Genomic DNA, 24,950 nt, shown 5'->3' on the forward strand with positions numbered 1-24,950 from the left:
CATATTCCACTATAGTATTTAGCACTACTATCAACCACAGTATTAGACTGACACAATACAATACTGTACCACAATATACTACACTATGTGAAGTACACTGCACTATGCTTCACTAAACAGCCCTATACATTACTACATTGCATCACACTATAATATTCTGCTACAGTATTATACACTGATGCACATTATACTATTCCTTACTATACGATATTGTATTATAGCACATTCTCATACCACATTAAATGCCACAGTTATTATATGATAATGTAAATTGCAGTGTAAAAGTTTTAGTCACTTATCTTCGCTATTTAATGTAACAGAATCAGATGAAACTGTCAAATCGATCAGGTGCTGATGGCGCGCGCGGACGCTCAGGTGAAATGATGCGCGTCATAATCGCGAGCTGTTAATGCTCTTTATGTCTGAACTTGCACCGGTGAAACATGTTGCCACAAACACTTGCAAACTCACACAACTTGAATTTCTCTGTTCTATGTATGACTGGTCTTGCCAGCAAAAACGCGCCGGTTTGTTGACACACAAAAATGGCAATGGATAAAAGACAAGAGCGCGTAATGGATGGCATGAAATGAGAAAAGACGCACCTCGACGCACGAGCTTCTCACCGCCACTAGTGAGATCAAATCCGCAGAAATCAAAGCGCACTTGTCTCACTCAAGTACACATGTCGGTTTGCACCCTTGAAAGTATATGTAACAGTGGCATCATTCATGAGTTTCAAAATCCACAAAGATAAAGGTCCAGAAGTGCAGACCAACCTGTAGCATGAGCAGATTGCAGATCAGCTCCACGGAAACGATGCGGACTACAAGCAGCTGATGCGCGGCATGAGTTCATAAGACAGCACGGGCGACACACTGATATTTATACACACCTCCAGTCTCCTGCTTTCCACTGTTTACAACGCCGGTGCGAAGCCGAGCCCACTGCGCGACGATTGGCCAGATGAACCCGAAGGCACGCCTACTTAATACTGATTGGCTCACTGGATCCCTGTGCGGTTCAAGAACTCAATGTACAGTCTCTGCCGTTCCAAACTGAAAACTTCACATGCATTCGACAACCCTCTGACTGTAAATGAGATGATTAATCAGAATCAGAATTATCTTTAATGACAGGTTTACTCACAACATAGAATTTGTCTAAGTGACAGGAGCTCCCAGTGGAGAAAAAAAGTACATTCAAAAGGATAGGGACTATAAAAGTCATTAGGGATAGATAGGCTATAAAAGGTCACGGCCAAAAATGATTAAACTGAAAACAGCACTTTTGTTTGTGTCCCATTCAGAATACTACGAAGTAACAGGTGATCGTGAGACTTCAATTCTATTCTACTCACATTTCAGCAGGTGTTTTTATTCAAAACAACAACAAAAGTGATTTTATTTAATTTACTTATGATGCCTTTATTCAAAGTGACTTTCAAACGAGGAACACAATAGAAATCGCTCTATTCACTGAGGGAAAATGTGCTAGTAGTTTTGTCTACATTTGTGGAAAGCAGCACTGCTATAGAATAATAATGATTATGAATTATGACCCGAGAGAGAGAGAGAGAGAGAGAGAGAGAGAGAGAGAGAGAGAGAGAGAGAGAGAGAGAGAGAGAGAGAGAGAGAGAACATTGACTATTACTGCATGCATGAATAACAGTTATCAGTTTTAATCCATAGAGGTCGCTATTATCATTGTTCCAAGAGACATAAAACTTAATAAAGTGACATCCTGTTGTGATTCATATTGACTTGAGGATTCAAACGGAATGTCCAAATAAACAGGTTCCTAAATGACTCATGTAGGCTAGATGCATTATAGCTTCGTATCGTTTTTACACTCTTGTAAAATGAAACTGCTTTGAGAAGCATGATGAACAAAATTGTAATCATTTACTGATAAAAAAAAAAAAAAAAAAAAATATGTAATGGGCATCATTCTTTTTGATGCCCATTAATAATATGTAATTGGCATCAAACAGTTTTGATCCATTTAAATAACAGATGGACTTCACTGTTAGCCTAGTTAATGGGGTGAAGTTGTTTTATATTTCTGATGAGTGGTAGTAAAGATCTGGTTACTCTGCAGGAAATAACAAGGATATAAAATTCAAGGAATAGCATGAACGTTAAAATGTAAATATGAAATGATACAACGAGAGCAGTATGATTATTTTACAACCAACATTTTCAGTGGTTTTGCTTTTGTAAATTCAGCAGGGCTGTGATATGGCCACATTTAATTTCACAGAGGCCTGATGGTATCATCTCCATGAATGATGCATTAAAATTTGTAGACATCTAAAATAAATCTCAATATAAAATATCACCCATACATCATAGACTTCAAAATCCCAGTGTTATTGCCTGTAGGACACAGACAAACAAATACGCGCACACGCATGTAGGCTGAGAATAATTATTTGGAATTATGCAAACAAATATGAGAGCACTACAAAAGCATTTCTATTTGAATTAGCAAAGTCTCTCTAAGGACTCAAAAACAGACAGAAATGCAACCCCGGGGCTCATTAAATGGAGTGATGAAAATTGGAATGCACATTGTTTTTCCTGGAAGAAGATTATCCCAGCAGAAATGCTGCGCTGTCTAGCAATGGCTTGCTGAGATAGGTAAATACCTTGCCCTCTTTTCAATTCAAGCGTGAGTACATCTGAGTTCACTTAGTCGAACCTCCCAGCTACTGATAAAGGTGAAGTGTAATGGCCCCTGAGGCTGAATGCAAGATCTTTTAAAAAAAGGATTCATTTTACAATGAAAAAAAAAAAAAAAAATGGTTTCTTCCCCAGTCTATGGCTACAGCAGAATTTTGGATTTCTGACATGAAACCGAAAGCATTGAAATTTATATGTGTATATATGTATGTCACAATCAAACGTTTTTATGCCATAGTATTTATATGTGAACAATGATAATTGGGAAGTAGGATATGCTGCATGTAAAAAAAGAAATATATATATATATCTGGATGATGCGAGGTCCACCACACACCAGCTTATTGGTGGAGAGGAGACAGAGTAATGAAGCCAATCAGTATATATGGGGATGATAAGGAGGCCATGATCGACAGGGGCCAATGGGCAAATTTTGCCAGGATGCCGGGGTTACACCCCTACTCTTTTTTCCGAAGGACATCCTGGGATTTTTAATGACCACAGAGAGTCAGGACCTCGGTTTAACGTCTCATCCGAAGCACGGACCGCCATATATATACAGACCCGCCGAGGCATGGACTCTAGACCCCTGAAGGCACCAAGATATTAGCAGCAGATCTTTCAAGTCCTGTAGGTTGCGAGGTGGAGGCGTTGTGGAACAAACTTGTTGGTCCAGCACATCACACAGATGCTCAATTGGATTGAGATCTGGGGAATTTGGGGGCCAGGGCAACACCCTGAACTTTTCATCACCTCAAACTATTCCTGAACAATGTGTGCAGTGTGGCAGCAGAGTGCTTTTTCCAGCTGAAAGAGGAACTTCCATCAGGAAACACCATTGTCATGAAGCGGTGTACCTGGTCTGCAACAATGTTTAGGTAGGTGGCATGTGTCAAATTTACGTCCATATGAATGTCAGACCCAGGGTTTCCAAGCAGACCATTGCCCAGAGCATCACACTCAATCCACCGGCTTGTCGTCGTCCCACAATGCATCGTGGTGCCATCATTTCCCCAGGTAAACACAGCACACATACACGGCTGTCCACGTGATGTCAAAGAAAATGAGACTCATTGGACCAGACGACCTTCTTCCAGTGCTCCAAGGTCCAGTTCTGACGCTCGCCTGCCCATTGTAGGCACTTTCTACAGTGGACAGGGGTCATCATAGGCATTCTGATTGGTCTGTAGCTACGCAGTCCCAATACGCAGCAGAGTGCGACACACTGTGTGTTGTGACACATTCCTCCCATAACCATCATTAAGATTTTGTGTGACTTGTGCCACAGTAGACTTACTGTTGGCTCCATCGATGAGCCTTGGGTGTCCAACACCCAGTCGCTGGTTTGTGGTTTGTCCCTCCTCAGACCTCTGTTGGTGAATTCTCACCCCTGCTGACCAGAAACAACCCACAAGCCCTGCAGTTTCAGAGACACTTGCTTTGCCATAACAATTTGTCCCTTGTCAAAGTCACTCAGATCTTTATTCCTGCCCATTTCTCCTGCTTCCAATACGTTGATTTATGAGAACCAATTGTTTGCTCACCACCTAATCTTCCTAGACATTAATATGTGGCCTTCTTAGTAAGCTTCATCTGTGACTAGTCATAATGTTTTGGCTCATCAGTGTGCACTTTTATTTACACTTTAAAATAAATTATCATTATATAAAGGATCGATATAATAAATAAACATTTTTATAAATATATACATTCCTACTCACCAAAGTAATAAAAAAATAAAACAACACCTAACCTCAGGGAGAAAAAAAGTATCATACAACCCCTTTCAAGATGGTGTGGCATATGAAACAGAATCAATCTCTGTCTTGATGATTGAGGGTTTCATTTGGAAAGTCTGCACTCGGTCCTGGTTAAATATATTTTAATTCCCCAATAAAGAGTTTGGCAAGTGTAGAGCAGGCAGTGTGAGCCTGGTTCCCATTGCCAAATGATCTGTCACTTATCCAAGGCTGGAATAACTGCCTGCGTATGCTCTCCGGAAAGGTAAACTTCCTGTGTGGATTACTCGAGGCGGACTGAGATGCCTCTTGTCTGGGTATCTGGGGTGGATTTCTGCCCAGTGAAGTGTGGGAACTCCTGCAGTCCTCCTAGGAATGTGGGACAGTGGATAACAGAGGATCAGACCTAGGTCTACACCACCCTTACTGATTATAAGATGTTCTGCTTCATTTTTGTAGCCCTTATGTTGCATTTTTAAATATGCCATTTGAACCAGGTTGGATGTGAGTGATGTCAAAGAACGTTGGTTCTCACGGGTCTCTTGATTTAATGTCACATGTTTGAATGTACAAAAGTTGTAGTATTTGGGAGCTGCTGTACGAGGGGAAAATTTAATCAAATAATATGTTAAATATTGGTCTGTTTCTCACACAAAACTATCATTTGATTTCGAAAGACTTGAGAGAGCAGGGTTAGGATGCTCTTATGCAAGTTTTTATATATTTATATTGACTGCTGCCCCTGGTCACTGTCTGCTTTTCTTTATATTGTTTACTTTTAGCAGTTTGTTACATCAGTGTTCAGCTCTTTTTTATATCGTTTTGTTGTGTTGTAGTTTGATTAGCAGTTTTTGCATCAGTGTTCCATTGTTTGTCCAGCGTTCAGTCTTCAGGAAGAACTTAAAAAGTAGTCAAAAATGAAAACCAAATAAACCCTTTTTACCTTCTCATTTTCTGGTCTTACACCATACATTTCCCCTCACTAAATATCCTATTTCAAATACATCATATTATATACTTCCATGTTTACCTTAAAACACCCATACACACCTAAAGCCCACAGAAATCTAATCATCATATGTATCCACACCCCTGACCCGGTGAAAACTGCTTCTTGGACTTCCACATTGGCGCTCTCCACCCGTTTGGATCAGCAGTTCAACCTTAAGCTCTGCCAATTCCTCACCCTCACAGGACATCTGGTCCCTGGCCAATGAAAACTGTTGCTGGCTCCAACAGATGAGGCTTAATGGTCGCCTCCAGTTCCACCTGCTTGTCGCGTTTCAGCATTTGAAGAACGGGAGACACCTCCAGAACTTAACAGCCTTCCTCTATGAAAACGGCTTTTGTGGATTGAGGGAGAGAGATAGAGCAAGGGAACAATGGAAACAAGGAAACGGTAGAGATAAACCATCTGGGAGATTTATTTATAGATAGAAAGAAAAAAAGGCTACACTCTTAGAAGGCACTTCATATATATAACCTTTTAACGGGTTAGTTCACCCAAAAATGAAAATTCTGTCAGTAATTACTCACCCTCATGTTGTTCCAACCCTGTAAGACTTAACACAAATTAAGATATTTTTGATGAAATCTGAGAGCTGTCTCACTCCTCCATAGGCTTCTATGTAATTGAAACTTGCCGGCTCAGAATGTTAGTAAAGACAATGTTTAAAATAGTCCAAATGACTACAGTGGCTCAACAATAAGTTTATCAAGCGACGAGAATACTTTTTGTGCGCAAAACACACACAAAAATAATGACTTTTTTCAACTATTAATTTTCTTCTGTGTGGGCCTCTGAGTGAGTTCACAGTGTAACAGTGCAGCGCTTCTGGGTTGTACGTCAGAACGTAGGCTCACTATTGGCCAGAATCACACACATGACCACCGTCGGCCATTAGTGAGCCTACATTCTGGCGATCATAATGGAAAACTAGCTTATTGCATTCTGTGCAGTATACACTCCACTGCCAACTATGTTTTTAAACAGTTAAACAGAAGGCTAATGAAGGCAGTCACATGGCAGCTCTTATTTTGCATTTTAAATCCAATTTAGTTTAAAAACATTGGCAAATGAGTAAAGAAAGGCATTAAAAATCTAAAAATATTGCATGCAGTAGGATCTGTTATATACAACACATTTCAGCAAATGTAGTATAAATTTATGGGTATTAAACATACAGAAAATGTGGCTATACTCCTGCAATAGTAACAGTATTCTAATCCAAACAAGTAATCAGGAACACCAGCTCTTTAAGTCTGGACACAGCACTGATTCAATTCACTGTTAAATTTAAGATGATGTTTGAAGGATATAAGCAGATAAAATGTTTCAAAAAGAGGAGTCTGTCACACAGTTACTATTACACTATTACAAGATTAAGGTAAAAAGCACAAACATGGTAAAAATCACAAACTTGTATTCATGGCTTGTAAAAGTAAAAAAGGCTTTAATCTGGCAAAAAGTTCTAAATTATAAGTGACAACCAAATAATTCAATACGTTTACGAAATCAATTCGCCAAAATAGAAAGTAACACTGTGTCCACAACGAAGACGTGTGGCACATCAAAACTAGAGCAGTGCCATTAAAATCAATAGCACTGTCTGCGCCGGAAGCATCTGTTGTGTCACGCCACTCATTTAGTTGATGGACATCTGCAGTTGGCCAGGTTCTATTTTTGACGCACTGCAAAAAGACCTTCTCGTCTTCAAATCTGACACAATTGGTTTACAAATGTCATGCTCTTTTTCCATTTTATGATCATAATATTATAGCTAGCTGGATTCATTTCTTATTACATTTGTATTAGTTACACTACCATTAAAAAATTTGGGGTTGGTTTGACTTTTTAAACAAGCATTTTATCAAAAATAGTAATATTGTGAAATATTATTCCAGTTTAAAAAAAACCATTTTCTACTTGAATATATTTTAAAATGTTATTTATTCTGGTGATGCAAAGCTGAATTTTCAGCATCATTACCAGTATTCAGTGTCACATGATCCTTCAGAAATCATTCTAATATGCTGTTTTGCTGCTCAAGAAACTTTTTTTATGATCAATGTTGAAAACTGTTGTGCTGCTTAATGATTTTTGTGGAATCCATGATTTTGATTTTCAGAGTTCCTTAATGAACAGAGCAAAAGAGCAGCATTTATTTGAAACAATTTAATGCATCCTCGCCAAATAAAAATATAGATTTCACTCTAAAAAGTACATAACTTATGCTCTTAATGGACAAATGAAACATCTCACATCGCTTTAAGTTAGCTATCAAGCTAAATAATTATACATTGATATTCGTATACCTATTTAAATGTGCAGCTTCCGATATGAAATGATCACTGGTTAAGCTATTTTAATAAGATGTTAATGCTGCAATAAATTAGGCATTATAAACAGCTACCTTTTAGAGTCTTGCACAACACTGTTTGCACACATCTGACCTTCTAAAACAGGCAGAGCTGTCTGCAGGTAAACTTTTTTTTTTTAACTAAAAAAAATCAGCAACCTGAGAAATGAAAAGCCTTCACATGTTAAGCTAGTTTGGGTTTCCATGCATCCTTTATTCCTTTATAAGCAGTACAATATCCACTGTGTTGCAATGAAGCAACAACCAACAGAAAGAACAATAATCTGCCTCGCAGCACATTTAAGGCTTTAAAGATATTTAAAGAAAAAAAAAAAAAACTACAAGCAAAAGTCTGTACCAACTAAATTTTTTTCTGCATTATATTTGCATACTGTGATTCCAGTGTCAATAAAAATCAAAGCTAAATACCATTTACTTCATATTTTACATACCTATATATATAGAGAGAGAGTAGGGTGTACAGTACAGTTATCTTACAAACCAGCATTAAAAGAGGTGTAAATATTAATAATTACTAAAAAAACATTGTAAAAATGTCAGTATCAAAAGCAATGACGGACTCAGATGTGATCAGTTTCTGCCATTCCTTAAAAAGAGGGTGTCGAGTCCACTGAGGTCAAGCACGGAAGAGCTTCATTTCTGAACAACAGTGTACATGAACCGCCACTGCATAACCTTACAGCAAAAAAAAAAAAAAAAAAAGTCAAGTTAACGAACATACAATCGGACGATCGCACCAGTTTGGTAGCAATCGATGTCCTTCATTAACATGGAAAACACTTCCAAACATTCTGTTGTGTAGCGTTATGGTGAAATGTCTACAAACGCAATCCTTCATTTGCAGTATGAGGGACTGGGTTTTTGTCCAATGTCTGGAAAAGAGGATAAACTTCAAAATGGTGAGGTGGTGCGATACCTTATTTAAATCTAGGTTCAGTTTTCACAGTGATTTTCCCATTAGAGTAGCAGCGAGCGGGAGCCCAGAGAAAATCTTGAAAATCCCAATTCCGAGAAATCATTGACAGGAATGTCGGAGCGAAATGTCAGAGAACATAAGGCTTATTGTAACGCCAATGCTAAAAGCAAAAGAGAAAGCTTGAAATTTCACATTTTTATACAACCCACGGTAAAAACGATGAAGTGTTTATGCGGAAACAATGCCCTGAATGCTGTTGCAACAAAGCACCATGTTTCACAATACGACCCTCCCCCCCCTTCCCACTGTATTCACGGACAGTACATCTTCATTATTTACGGGTCAAGTGTTTTTCACAGGTCTTCCTGTTTTAATTAGCCCAAGCTACAATTATTTCGACCGAAGAGTCAGTGGCCTTTACCACACAAATGCATGTGCGTATGAACGCACCTAAACACACACACACGCACGCACAAACTGGCCATGTAAAAAGTCACTCACTGGTTTATCTTGTACTAATCTACTTGAAACGTAATAAAACGGAATGCCATGACATAATTCCCCAACACAAAAAAAAAGATCATCATCGAAAACAAAAATATATCAACCTGAAAATATCCGCACAATAAAAGTGCATCAGTTTAATTAACCCTTGAGGAGCATTTTTAAAATTGAAAAAAAAAAAAAGGAAGAAAAATGTTTAAATCAAAAACGCAACGTACTGAATGCGGTGCAAAACTTCAGCATTTCTTCATCAAGTATAAAAGAATAGAAAGTGGTTCGAAATTATTAAAACACGTTTCCCCTGTAGGGATGAAAACTCTCCTAAAGATCAAGAGAGAGACTTCCGCTTTTTTTCCCTTCAGCAAGTGCAAGTACTGATGGCGTCCTCAACCATGGGTAAAGGGGAACCCTACACGACACGCGCGAGTGTGTGCGTGCGCCTCGGCCTGCCGTGTCTTCAGGAGGTAGCCAGCTCAAACGTAATGAACTGCTTGAGTCTCTCGAGGTACTGAGCGTAAAGCTCGATGTCGTTGTGCCCGGCGCCTTCCACCCACAGAGGCTCCACGGCACGTGGACATCGCTCGTAGATGGCCAAGCCGTGGGAGAAATCGATCACTTCGTCTTCTGTGCCGTGGATGACCAGGACTGGAGATGCCACCTTTGAGACTTTGTCGATGCTGAAACATATGAAGAAGTCGTATCAGACAAGTAAATCAATGCCACTGACTGATATTTTTCTGTCAAGTGCTTTGCAAGCTTGTGAATTTATAGATTTTGTTTTAATTGCGGCACAACATCTAATCCACTTTACAACTTATTCTGGTCAAGCTGTGTCAAACTAAGGCAGGAAGAGACCGGCTGGCATGTAAAGCAACATTTAAAGTGATCAACAACAGTTTCTCTAAGTGTTGTCGTTATACCTCAGAAATCTGTTGTTGGAACTAATATCAATGAAATTTTTATTTCAATTCTACAGCTAATCTGCTGAAGAACACTCCTAAAAAAAAAAGTACACTATACCGTTCAAAAGTTATAAAAGGTTATATAAAAAGTTATTCAGCAAGGACGCATTAAACTGATGTGACAGTAAAGACATTTATTATGTTAGAAAATATTTCTATTCCAAATGAATGCTGTTGTTTTGAACTTTCTATTTAACAAAGAATCCTGAAAAAGTGCATCACAGTTTCCACAAAAATATTAAGCATCACAACAACGTTTTCAACAGACTACATTGACTAATAATGCATTTATTTATTCTAATAATAAGAGTAAGGTAGGACTTAATCACAGTAAGATGTATACATGACACGAGCAAACCTCTTTACTGCCATTTACATGCAATTTTCATTATTCTGATTATGCTAAGAAGTGTGTTCATGATTATGAGCTTAATAGCACTAATCGGAGTATTGTTTACTTGAGGTAAAGTTTAATTGCAAAATCCCTAATCCCATTATGAGTGTGTGCATGTAAACGTACTCATTGATAATGATAAGAAATGTTTCTTGAGCAGCAAATCATCATATTTGAATGATTTCTGAAGGATCATGTGACACTGAAGACAGGAGTAATGATGCTGAAAATTCAACTTTGCATCAGGAATAAATATTCTAAAATATATTCAAAAACAATATCACTGTTTTTTAAAAATATTGGTCAGAAAAAAAAAAAAAAAAAAAAAGCAGCCATGGTGATCATAAGAGACTTCTTTCAAAATATGAAAAAATATCTTACCAACACCACATTTTTCAACGGTAGTGTAAATTACAAATAAATAATTGAAATGGCTACATGCCATTTGTTATGCAAACGAGCATTGCTTAAAACACAAGTAACATTAATAAAATGATGAATGAATAAGTCTGTCTGGCAACACAGGACTATGTTAATTCTTAACACTCCAAACATCACAAAATGGCATTTTACACTGGAATGTCTTACTCCGCATATTGTCAATAGTCATATAATTGCAGTAAACACAGGTAATGGTGATCACAGGTTAACATCCACACAAGCTTTACCACGGCTATGCAGAACTGCTGACTCGCTTCTGTGATCCTCAGTCCAAAGGAGTCAAACAGACATACTAATTAATTTTTCGGTCAACATGCTTAATTGGTGCTTATTTTCCTCATTGGTGCACAGGCAATCAAATTTGAGTAAGCGAGGAGATTAAATGCATGACACTGGCTGATGGAATAATTACACCGCCTATGAAGAACGGTGCCGTTATCCAAACACCAACCAAATAAACATGCAGCATAAATTTCAACCCAGCACATTCCAATGGATGACTGACAGCGTGTAAATATTGTATTTTTATCATGCAACAAACAGCAAGCATGTTTTGCTAAACTGAGGGAACGCTCATTAAAAGGAGCATTTTCTGGTCTTTAGCTTACTTACTATATTTTTCCCTCTTCAGTTCAAATAGGAGGATGCAAAACATACGACCAAATGTTACTTTTGGTGGGCTTTGAAGCCTAAAGACCCCATGAAACCGCTTAAGCACACTTTTCACTTGTCGACCAATGAGGTCTATTATACACAGCAGCGAAAAAAACTTCGCATCTGTCGTCATCTTTATTTTTATACAGAAATTTTTCAAAGCAGCTTCACAGAAGTAAATTAAAGGGATCATGACATGAGAAATCAAATTTGCCTTGATCTTTTGACACATTTTTCTTACGCAATGATGTTAGTAAACAGCCACTCTTATGATTGGCTAACAAGCCTTAAAGGAGCCGCCTCTTAAAACCGGATCATTTCAGACATTTCAGGGTCAAAATAAAGGTTGGAAATCTTTACTTTTGGGCACTCTAAGCAGGTTTATTTTGTACCCCTGAATGGCACAGTACTGGCATAGCTGGGGTTAATTTGACCATGTTAACTTGGCATATTCCTATTGAAAGTTTGGTTGGGACAAGTCAAAGGGATTAAACCTTTTTATGCCAATAATCTTTAGTTATGTCACTGCCGTGAACTAGGATTAGCTACTTAATACTGCTTGTCAGAGGCAGGTGGAACATTTACATTCAGTGGAACATTTTATTGAACAAATGTGAAAAAACACTGTAACAAGAGGATTAATCAATATATTCACTCTGTGAAGAGAACAACTGAGAACAAATGCTAAATAGGCATTTCTGCCATACTAGCATATAGATTTCCTTCAAGCTAACAAACAGACTAAAAAAAAAAACAACAACACAAAACTGCATTTCGATTTCATGTTGTAAGAGAGCAGTTGATTCGAGGCACTGGCTGACTTCACCTACCTCATCTTTTTCATATTAAAAACTGTACCACCTCAGCACACTTAATCCAAAAGAATTTCTTTCTTTTTCCACTCTGAATGATTCACTCTTGCCTAGCTTTGGACTTTCCGTCCATTCCTGGATTTGCACCTGACATTTCGCTCTTGCAACTAAGAAAGATTGCACATGGACTGGTAGTGTTGGTAGTACTGGAAGTTCTAACTTGCAACACCTTGAAAAATATTCAATGTCAATTTTTCCACGTGGTATCATATTGTACAGTATCCAAGTTAATTTAATTCTGGCACAAGTTAATTTGATTCCTCAGGCACAAGCATCTGTAACCCTGGTAGGCGGAAATTTACAGAAGTCAGGTGACTTTAACCCGATTTCGCTTCTTCTGTTTGTGATCAGATCATTTTAAGCCTCTAAACTGAAAAAGTTCAGAGTCCAATGATTCAGTAAGATAATTCATTAAAACAACCAGTCCGAAACAGCGCTAATGTAAAGAAAACCAGGCTGATATATCAAACCATGTATGTGCGCTCTCGACGCACTGATCGCACATTGTATTTATGTACAGACACATTTCAGCACATAAACATTGTTTCCACTCACAATCAAGATAATGTTTTGACTTGTCATGTGTATGTTGCTGTGTTTAGTAATTCTGAATGTATCCCTGTACTGTAGTATGTATATAATGCAGTCAGGTCAAGGCGGTTGGTTTAGGGTTTATTTGGCATCTCCATGTGATCCTGTTTGGTATCGCAACTTGACTTGTCTAAAATTTCATCAAGCTCTTTGCTGTTGCACTGTACACATCCTATACACTGTCAAGTTTGAAAAGTTTTTTTTTCTGTATTTTTTTTTAATGGGTGCTTTACAAATTTTTTAATTATATGGACATCTAATTTGGTTATTTGGTGTCCTTTTGGAGTCTCCATGTGTTTTTTTTTTAAAGAGACACCTACATTTACCTTGAAAAAAGCTTGCAGAAAATACAGTTTTGTGAGAATCACCCTTCAATCTGATGGTTTACTTTGCTGGATATAGAAAATGATGACAAATTCAACGTGTTCAAAAAGATAAATGGTGTATGCTTAATTTCCCAATAAAGATGCGATTAAAGTTTTTCGCGATAACTTGCTCACTTTTTGTGCGATTTAATCTATTGACAGCCCTAATTGTAATACAACTGCACAGTAAGAATGAAAATAACTAAAATTTAAATACGAAATATTTCACAATAATAATGCATTATTATAACAACTGTATTTCAATATTTCTTATACAATAAATGTTTTTATAAAAAAAAACAATAAAAAATTATTTACAGCAGTAAAATTACAGTACTTAAGTCTTAATTACTTTACTTAATTTTGGAGGAAAACTGCAGGGAGACCTTAAAGTGTTTTTAAAAAAATAGATATTTTTTTCAAATCTAGTGAAATGTGTGAAAGATCACAAAAGTATTGAAAATTTTGCAAATGTGACAGAGCAAAGCTGGTATTGGTGTATCGATACTGCATAACATGTATAAAAACAATATATTCAGAATATTCAGAATTGACATGCATCGAAAAATCTATATTTTCGACAACACTACTGACTGGACGAGGAGTTAAAAAGATGCCCATGTTTCAATGAAGTTAATTTGAAAAGAGCTACATGGCCCACAGAGAAGAGAAGGGAAGCAATACCAGAAGTGCCAATACAAGATGACACTATCACTCACAGCATCTCTCTGTTTGTCTTTACCCCTTGACAATAGGAGTCAACCATCACTGGCTCTCCCTCACTGTATTTTAATATTCAAACCATGCCACACTGCAGCCAGCAAATCTACAGAGACAGGCGAGTCATCAAACTTTCATTCAGCCTGACTCTCCATTCACAGCCTTTGCGAACATCCACCAACCCAACCACACGGACACACTCCCACTCCTAAGTTCCACTGAATCTGGAATCAGTGACTGGAAAAGAAATCCTGGACTTGGCAGTGGTGGTTTCCAGAATTTACACCACCGGATTTGCTTCCAGACTTGTAATCTAAGGATTGTTCAGGGTGTTTTAGTTTGTTTGAATGGGGTGTTCACACTGGCAGCGTCTTGAAGCGACCTGAGGTCAAACGTTTTCAATGAGGGCAGGCGCTGAACATGAGCGAATTTTGGTGAAAGTAGAGTAAAGTTCAACTATGCAATGTGATAACTACTGCAGAAAGTTGTCTGTTGTCTGATAGAGTTGAGAACAAATGCCTACTCGCAACAGAGACCTGGGATGCTTAAATCACATTTAGTGTGTTAACACCCTCAGCCGCCAGGTACATGGCAGAGCGGCTTCTGTTGCATGTCTCTCAACACTGGTTCGTTGGCATAATGGGTTGTGTGTGTGTGTGTGTGTGGGGGGGGGGGGGACAGCTTGAGGAACATCTGTATTACACTCATAACAATCAAATAACAGATGTGTTCATATTAATTATGAAACATCAGTCTCCATCGACCCCCAAATGCACCATTTCTTTAAAGGCCCACTAAAGTGCCTTGAAACACGCAGCATTATTTAATGTGTTGACGTAATTTCCACTGAAACAGGAAGACAGGGTGGGACATATCGAACAGCTCCTCTCCTTTTTTAAAACAGCCAATAGCGTTTAGTTTATATCACAGCTTGGCCAGAGCTGTTGAGCTTGGTAAAGCCGCAGTTCCCTCCTAATCTCCTTCACATCGCTTTAAAATAAAACATTCTGTGCAGAATTCAAAGGAAGATTAGTAAGAATTATTATTATTATTAGATGTAGTAGTACAGGGCTCTACAGTGCGCCCATTTCACTCGCACATGCGAGTAAATATTTCGGCGTGCGAACGTGAAAAAATATTTGGGCGCACTCGTGCGAGTGACACAGCATTTTTCTATAGAAACAGCTGCAAATACATCATCGTGAGGAGGGGCAGAGTAGGACACTATATTACCGGGAGATCAGTTATTTAGGCCTAAATCTTAAGTAGCTAGTCTGTAGCCTCATAAAAAAAAACTACAGTGCCCACACACAAACTATTTTAGGGCCCTATAATTTCCGCGCTCACGGACGGAAAAGCGGAATTGGCAAATTAACGCGGAATCTAGTGTCAACGCGGAATTTTACATATTTGGAATAAAATTCTGTTTTTGTGTAGGAGAAAAACGTATGTCTGAGGAAAATCGCATATTACTGAAAGAACGAGCAGAGAGAGAGGCCCGGTCGCGCGCGCGTCTTCAAACTGTCTTGCTCTCTCTCACTCCCTCGCGCTTATTAATCTAAATCAATTGAGAATTGACACAATGGTAAAAGATCGGAAGAACGAGGTTTCACGTGGAGCATTCGGATATTTTTTTTCCTGAATTAGGCTAACGTTACCGCTGGGTGTGAATTGTGCAAAAAAAAAAAAAAAACTTTTTTACCTTTCCTTCTTCTCTGAAAAGCGTTCCGCCCATTCAGCTGACGTAAAAAACACTTTCAATAAACTAAACAAAACCTATCCAATGATGAAATGTTTTCTGTGTTGACAAATCTTGTGCGATGTCCTAAAACTGCCGGGATAATCACACAACGCGTACAAGTCTGCTAATGATGTCCGATTCGCGAACTAATGACTCCTTTGAACCGATTCACTTTAATGAATGGTTAAAACAACTGATCTGTCCAACACTGAATCGGTTCGGTAACAAAATCGGTAACACTTTACAATAAGGTTCCATTTATTAAACTCTAGTTAACTAGATCAGTTAACATTAACTATTAATAAACTGCACTTTTACAGCATTTATTAATCTTTATTAATGTTAATTTCACCATTTAGTAGCCTACATTATTTAAATGAAAAGTTGTATTTGTTAACATTAGTTAGCTTAATGCACTGTGTGAAGTAACATTAAAAATACAGGGTTAGGGTTAACTAAGATTAACAAAGATTAATAAATACAGTAACAAATGTATTGCTCGTGGTTCATGTTAGTTAGCCTAATACATTCACTAATGTAAACAAACCAAACCACATTTAACATCTCTTAAAATGAGAATTTTGTTTGTAACCTCAATAAATTTAGGGTCATTCCTATTTTATTTGTGTACATTTTAATCATTAACATTAAAAACACTCTTTTTACGACTAAAATTACAGTAAAGGGTAAAAAAAACCTGAATTCCCAAAAATTAAAACGGAAAAAACAGAATTTGCAAAAATTAAAACGGAAAAAACAGAATTTGGGAAAAAATAAAACGGAATTTGGGAAAAAATAAAACGGATTTTATAGGGCCCTACTAATTCGGATCAGCACAGAGGGGCCCTCCCTGGAACTGTTTGATCCTACAAAATGTGCTGAAAATTGGCTGTCTGCTGGAAAGAGGTCAAGGCGACCAGGCTACAAAGCTTGGCCAAAGTGACTCAGACATGATCTTCATTTCAGATAAAATGTGAAACATACATAGGGCCTACATACAATGATAAATGAAATCTACATGACGATAAAATAGAATTAAATGAAAATCTTTTGTTTGAAAGTTTTGGTCTGATGTTCTTAACCTTACAATGAGCATTGTAAATTTAATTGTTGAATAATTCTAATAATAAAACTATAATGATAAACTTATACAACAAAAATGACTGTGCCCCCAAATATTTGTCTGTGCTCCTAAATTTTTTTATTTAGGCGCACCAGTGCTCCTTGTTCAAAAAGTAAGTGTAGAGCCCTGTAGTAGTAGTTGTATCACTGTAAAGTCATATTGATATATAGAAAAAACAATTGTCAAACAAAACCATGAAAGTTTTTTAATTCATGCACTATTTTTAAAAGTCTTCTGAAGCCATACGATAGCTTTGCACGAGAAACAGACAAAGGTTGTTTTGTGAATAATTATCAAAATATTGGTCTAATACTTAGCTATCATATAACGGTCACTGTGATTTTACCCAGAGAGACATATACCTGGATCAACACTTTGTAGATCCTGAAACAACATTTGTCCAAAAGTTTAGTGCTAACCCTATCCCTAACCCTAAACCTAACCCTACCCATAAGTCATCCCTAAAATCAGAGGGAAATGATCGGTGAACAACACTGATGTAGAAGCCCAAATCCCTGGTAAGCCTACATTTTTTAAAAACTGTAAACTTGTCCCTAAAATTACTGAAATGTTGATCCAGGAAGATGTTGATCCAGGAACATGTTCTACTTGGTGAAATAACGTTCACCATCATATGACTTAAGTCGACTGCAAAAAAGATCTTTTAAGGTGCTTTATATATAGATTTGCTGCTGCTTGCAGCAGATGTGGTCATTATGAACTGTTATTGTATGGAAAGAGCTACATGAAGATTATTAAAATTTCCCTTTGGTGCTCTATGAAAAACAAACAAACAAACAGGATTTAAACCACATGAGAACAGTTTACAGTGCCAGTTTACTTTAGCACTATCACAACCCTCACCTAACTCAATCCCAGGTGAGTCAATCTAAAGCAAAAACTATTTACTTTATCAGTGCTAATCCCCTTCAGTAACTTTCACTTAAAAAAAAAAAAATCCCAATTTTGAATCTGCATCTTTTGAATTTGATTTCACATTTTATTAAGGGAAACAGACGACGTGTTAAACCATAATGCTTTCGACAAATTGCAAGCCGGCGTCAAGACAGCTAGCTCATTAACACCTCCCGTCAGCTGGCTTCGTGTTCATTACGGGTCTTTGACGGGGCCGGCTGGCGAGCTATTAGAACACAGAGACGGTTCAATCTCTCACGACTGTAGCTTCTCATTATGAAACACTGACAAGTGCTGACGGGGTAGGAGAGAATCAGGCCACTCAACCTTCCATTCATCACCCAAAAGAGAGCGAGAAAAAGAGCATCTGCCTCAGAGAGAGAGAGAATCACTTTGATTACAATGAAGCGTGCCCCCGGCCATCGCTAATTTCACCCAGACTGGTGTAGAGAGGGAGCGAAACGAGACGAGAAACGAAACAGAGGAGGTTTCCGTCATTCTGGTTTTGTCTACATGTTTCTAAAGCCTCAACAACATTCTGTCTGAGAGCTACGGCTGTAATCTTCCCATTACAGCCCTTAATCTTGCAATTTGATCTTGTCGCAATTTAATTAGATTTAAATATGAGGTCGGATAAAACGGGATCAGCGATTAAGAGAGGTTCCAGACCGGTCGCTACCGTCTAATCGCGTTTAATCCAGAAATCCACATTCCGCTTTCCGATTCAGACCCAGCTTAACCGAGGCTTGACTTGTAAAGAATGACACGGATATTTTATTATTCTGACCTCCTTCTGTTCCTTTATCCCTTAAAGTACTGCAGAAAGAGATCAAGAAAATCTTTCATGAATAGTCACTTGGCAAGTTTAAACAGGGATGGAAGACCTTTGAACTCCGCCAGAATTTTTAAAAAAAGGCCTTGAAGAGTAAACCCATGAGTATCAACATCCAAATGAGCAGTCATGTGAGCTCCTTAGAGGTGTTACCCATAGACCTTTTGTGATGCCTCTTAAGGGCGAAACTTGATCTCAGCCGAAAAGTAGAATTCTAAGACTAAAGTTAATGACAAAAAAGTGAAACCAAAATCCATTTAAGGCAAGTCAGTTCACTTGGCATGCATTCCTTTTACCTGAAAAGAAAATATAGGCCGAAAATATTAGCCAAAATATTAATGTCTTTGGGATCATGTGCATGTTGCTCTTCTCCACGTCATCATATTTAACATTTAACAGCTGGTGGTGATATCTCGTCAGAAAGAGCTCACATTTACAACTGATGGTGCGACGTGCACGCCTGCACTGATGTGTTATGAGATGCATGCTGAGAAATCAAGATGGACAGCGAGCGCTCAGTCTCACTGATTGCAAATTCAGTTTACGTTCACTTCCTAATTGTGCAATTCAAATGCAGATGTGCTTGTACTGTCCAAAAATCTATTCGATGGTTATTTTGCGGTTCAGTTTTGCACATCAGTCAGTAAGATTATTTTTTCTATATTTTTTCTTATTTTTCTGAAAGAAATTACTACTTGTATTCAGCAAGGATGCCTTACATTGCTCAAAAATGGCAATAAGACATTTGTAATGTTTCCACAAAAATATTAAGCAGAGCACAAAATACAATGTCGAATAATAAGAAATGTTTCTTCAGCATTAAATCAGCATATTAGAATGATTTATGAAGGATCATGTGACACTAGTCTAATAAGCAAACACAGTAAAAATTAAATATTAAGTAAATGCAGCCTTAGTGAGAATTAAAAAGACTATCTATCTATCTATCTATCTATCTATCTATCTATCTATCTATCTATCTATCTATCTATCTATCTATCTATCTATCTATCTATCTATCTATCTATCTATCTATCTATCTATCTATCTATCTATCTATCAAAGATCTTACAGACCCCAAACTTTTCAATGGTAGTGTATGTTATTTCTAAGTCATATTAATTTAAAAAAGTTAGTGTGCTCACTTTTTTAAAATATATATAAAATATTATTATTCTAATCAAAAGCTAACTTAAAAGCGCATTGTATTTTTGCCCCAACAGGTCTCAAATGTGTTCCTGCAATTTCATCCGACATAAATGGTATCATAAACTTTGTTTATTTTGCTCAAAAATGAAGCTACAAAAGCATTCTGGCTGGTCAACCTAACGCACTCATAATAGGACAATGGAGAGCCTGAAACACGAGATTTCATGTGCTACAGTTGCTTCCTACTTCCTTACAATTTCTCATTGATTCGTGGTTTGTCTCCGCTTCCTCACACAGTCCCTGCTGAAACATTTAATAAAAAAAAAAGCAGGAATTCACCAAAAGAAAATGTCTCACGACATGTAGTCTCAGCCTCAGACGTTACACCCACGGACTGTTGGTTGAACGTCTGATGCATATGGAAAAATGTCACTGCACAATGACAATGAAAGTCTATTCTATTCTATTCTAGGTATTCCTTGGCCAATGAAAGCTGCTGTGCCGTCAGTCTGAAGGTCTGGCTACGCGACATGACAAAGTTTTTCATTCTATAAATACTGAAGCAGGAGAATCTAACTGCCAGAATAGACATTATTATAAACTAGAACATGCAGGGAGCTGAAGCGAAAGGGTTTACGTGCCAAGATGCACGGCGGGTCGTGATGAGGGTATATCACAACTGATATAAATGAGTGCGGAATAAAGATAGGTGTCCTCTGCTGCACAGGTGAGCTGTACACGCATCGGCTGTTTTTCACCAGCTTTATCTCAGAAGCCAGACATGGTAGTTACAGCCCGAGATGAAGGGAATGAGAATCGGAAACACCACACGTGTCACCTGACACATTCAAGGAAAGAGATGCGCATTGACAGAAACAGGCAAAAGTGTCAACTATCACGACTGGGGGTTTCAAAAGAACTACTTTGATTTTACCAGGAATACTTGAAGATAATCTGTGTAATCAGACATGTCTCAAGCTGTGAAATAGAACCGTACAAGAGAAAATGGAGTTTCATGTTGAGTTTCATGTTGTCCTTCAAGGTTTTTTGACCGGTTACAGGGGATCGATTCACAACAACATGTCCAAGCAAAAACACCACCTGTCAGAGTAGACTTAGCGGGAGATTTACATATGCTAATGAGACTGAAACTCAACCTGTGCGTGAGCGTATTTGCGCACTTATACTGTATAAGTAATATACAAGTGTTAATTGCTGACCTGTCATATTAGGCATGGCACTAAAGTTCCCTCACTCAGATCTTAGAATAGCAACACTACAATAGGCAGCCATTCATTTCTTTCCCTCTTATGCTGTAGTGCAGGGTTCACCAATCTCGGTCCTGGAGGGCCGCTGTCCTGCAGAGTTTAGCTCCAACCCCAATTAAACACACCTGAACCAGCTAATCAAGGTCTCACTAGGCATACTAGAAACTTTCAAACAGGTGTGTTGGAGCTGGTTGGAGCTAAACTCTGCAGGACAGCGACCCTCCAGGACCGAGATTGGTGAACCCTGCTGTAGTGTTATATTCCTTCATACACATTTCACATCATGATGACAGGATACACCACAGCTCAGAAGTATGGGGTCGGTAAGACTTATTAAATGTTTTAGGAAGAAGTCTCTTATGCTGACCAAGGCTGCATTTGTTTGATCAAAAGTAAAAAAAACAGAAATAGCAAAATTACTCAAATTTATAATATTTGAATACATTTTAAAATGTCATTTATTCCTGTAAAGCAAAGCTAAATTTTCAACATCATTACTCCAGTATTTAGTGTCACATGATCCTTCAGAAATCATTCTAATATGTTTATTTGCAAATATTTCTTATCAATGTTGAAAAACCGTTGTGCTGCTTAATAATTTTTTTTAAACAGTGATGGAAATTTTTCAGGATTTTTTTGATGAATAGAAAAGCTCAATATAACAGCATTTATTTGAAATATATATATTTTTAACAAATGTACAAGTCTTTACTATAACAACTTTTGATCAATTTAATGTATCCTTGCTCAATAAAAGTATTACATTTTCAAAAGAAAAAAATTCTCAAACTTTTAAACAGCAGTGTGTTTCCCGATCAATTCTGGGAAAGCGACTTGGAAAGTTTGTCAAAAGAGTCGACTGTGTTTAACTATAAGTAGCTTGCATCTTGGCAAAGTAGTTGGCTCCACTACAAGCTACGAACTAATGCGTTTTGTTAGTTAGTAGCTTGTGTTGCTAACTATGGAAGCTTGTTTCCACAACAGAATAAACAATGAAAGGTAATTGCGACTTCTAACTATTCTGATTTTCTCGCATCTGCGAGTTTACATCTCGCAATTCTCAGAAATGCATGATATAAACTTATAATTGCGAGTTAAGTCAGAATTGTGATATAAAGTTGCAATTGTGAGTTGTAAAGTCAGAATTGTTTGCTATAAATTCGCAAATTCAGATTTTTTTTCCTCGCAATTGCTCATTTTTATCTCACAATTCTGAAATATAAAACTCCCAATTGTGAGATTAAAAGTCGCAATTATCTTTTAAATTGTTTTATTTCCGTGGCAGAAACGAGCTTCCATAGATAACTTTTTTGTCAAAAGGAGTCTAAAAAGTGCCCCTATGGTTTTCGGAGAATTCCCTTTCATGCAGTGTGTAATATAGCGGTTTGTGAATGTAAACTTTCTGCAAAGTTGTAAATTCGAAAGTGCACAATAAATAAAGTTATTGTCTCCTAAAAGAAAAAAAATCGACTCTGAACCGCCTAAACGAGTCGTCTGTAATTAGAATCCTACTACTTTACGGTTCGACGTCACTAGATAATACATTTGCATAATGCTCGCCTATGTTGTACGCCGTCTGCCGGCGAACTTGACCAGGCCTCAAACGTCATTTTACTGACGACTGCTTCTCAAATCTCAGAGTTCAACACAGGATCCGCAAAACGCTTACTCTTGAAATATGGGTCAGTACCCAGTTTATTTGGACCAACTTGCTCCTCAGAATCACAACCTGTAAGTATGAATAATTATTGATGTATATATTTTCTACCAGATGTTCAAAATATGTAGTTGTGCGTTTACTCACGTTATTTCTGTCTTACTGAAATAGTTCTGCAAATCAGCTGTGGCCCACCATTAGTTAAAATTGTGTCTATTAATGCATTGTCTGTTGGTCTTACTACTTTGAGTAATGATAAAGGATGGAGCAAGATTTGTTTTACAAACGTTTGTTACATCAGTCATTCAAGTTAGTGCTCAGCTAACGTATGCACCGTTATTGATACAGTTCCCACATGTGCACCACAATAAATTAGAAATATACACGTTTGTTGAAGGACATACTCTTGTGAATGCTGATGGTCAGGAATTGGTTGCAAAATCTCATAATGTACATCAAAGTGACTAATCAACGTTATCATTACTGTTTTTACAGTGTGTACAATCGCTGAGGCCTGAGGATGCCTCCTGAGCTGAAATTCAGTTATGGTAATGGTCGTTTAGTTTCCGACAAGCGCTGTAAGCGGTAGACCAATCACAACAGACTGGGTCGTCTAGCCAATCAGAGCAGAGTAGGCTCACGGAAAGGAGGGATTTAGAAAGCCTGAATTATTGGACGCGTCATTTGAGAATCATTGAAAAATGATTCATTGAAAAACAAAGTACCCCTATTATCCTAATTTTAAGATTTTTATCTTATCAATACCTGTTGCTTTTTTTTTTTTTTTTTTTCACGAGTGGCAGTTTTCTAGTACAAAAGTTTTATTTTAATACATGATGAAAAATCTCAAATAGCTGACAGCCAGTTCAACTTTCATTGATTACTCGGTGCCTGCAACCACTTTCACTTTTAAGAAAAAAAAAACAAACGGATACAGCTGTGAGATACTTGAAAGCCATCACTTGAGATGCTGAAAGGAAGGAAAATGGCACTTTATAGCTCAGTGTGGTTAAAATGTAAGCCACTTCCTGAGTTATAAAAACTCTCAGAGAAGTTCCAAAAGAGTATAAAATCAAAACTACAATTGGAAGAGAGGAAGTAAGGGAACAAAGCTTGAGAGATGGCGGTTAACTCCGATTCAACTCTTGTCTCATTCAGATTCCTGAGTTTCCTGCAACCATCTGTGTGGGTAACGCAATGAACTGTGTACAGCTTCAGGCTATTACCAGTTACTGGTTTGATCCTAGATGCCAACTAACCGTCCATTCATGGATCATCTGCATATTGCACACAAATTTGGAACAACGCATAAGAAAAAATTAAATACACCACCATTCAAAAGTTTGAGGTAGTCGACTAGAAAAATCTTTAGTTGGGGGCAACCCTAAATGTCTCATTATTCAATAGATTAAGTAACAATGAGCAATACATTTGTACAGTATATTAATCTTTGTTAATGTTAGTTAACAAAAATACAACTGTGCATTGTTAATTCATGTTAGCTTAGGACCATTAAATATTATGAACAGATCATTAACATTATGTAAGATAACTAAATGCTTCAGAAGTACGTTTCATTGAAGTAAGGTAGTTAACTAATAGGGGTGTAACGATTCGTTTTAACAACGATTCGATTTGTATCGCGATTCGTGGTTGTCGATATGATTCAACGACGATATTGGTTCATTTAGAACGATACGATCCGAAACGATTCAGTGACTTGAAATCGATTCAGTGACTTTTTCAGGGAATCAGGTATCAATTAATTATGGATATAAACAAACAAGTAAACAACAATTAATGTCAAATGCATTCACATTTTATTTGAATAACATAGGACTGCACGATTATGACAAAAATCATAATTGTCGATTATTCCCTTGAAATTGTAATTGTGATTATTAATTACGATTATCACAACATTGAATGATGTTTTGAATAGTTTGGCAATGGGACCCACATTTCCCCTATGGTCATCAAGCCGCGACCCACCTTTTTAGGAATTATATAGGCCTATTATAATACATTTGTTTACACAAAAAT

At 37.5% G+C, this 24,950-nt stretch overlaps 2 protein-coding genes across 3 annotated transcripts in view; both read right to left on the bottom strand.

Moving 5' to 3' along the window:
* Positions 1 to 940, bottom strand: part of cemip (cell migration inducing hyaluronidase 1) — a 122,040-nt gene extending 121,100 nt beyond the window's left edge. The window contains exons 1-2 of one of the 2 annotated variants that reach the window (XM_079866510.1): positions 780 to 904; positions 606 to 700 (exon numbers count right to left, since the gene is read on the bottom strand). The gene's annotated coding sequence lies outside the window, so the exon portion shown is untranslated. Of the gene's footprint in view, positions 1 to 605; positions 701 to 779 lie in introns of both variants that reach the window. The other variant, XM_079866509.1, reaches the window with a different exon arrangement.
* Positions 941 to 7,977: 7,037 nt separating this feature from the next.
* abhd17c (abhydrolase domain containing 17C, depalmitoylase) overlaps positions 7,978 to 24,950 on the bottom strand; it is a 40,251-nt gene continuing 23,278 nt past the window's right edge. Inside the window, exon 3 of the mRNA XM_079866529.1 lies at positions 7,978 to 9,900. Within this exon, the coding sequence (XP_079722655.1) occupies positions 9,681 to 9,900 (220 nt within the window). The 3' untranslated portion in view covers positions 7,978 to 9,680. The remainder of the gene's footprint in view (positions 9,901 to 24,950) is intronic.

Source organism: Squalius cephalus (genome assembly GCF_949319135.1).
Source record: "Squalius cephalus genome assembly, chromosome: 3".
NCBI lineage: Eukaryota > Metazoa > Chordata > Actinopteri > Cypriniformes > Leuciscidae > Squalius > Squalius cephalus.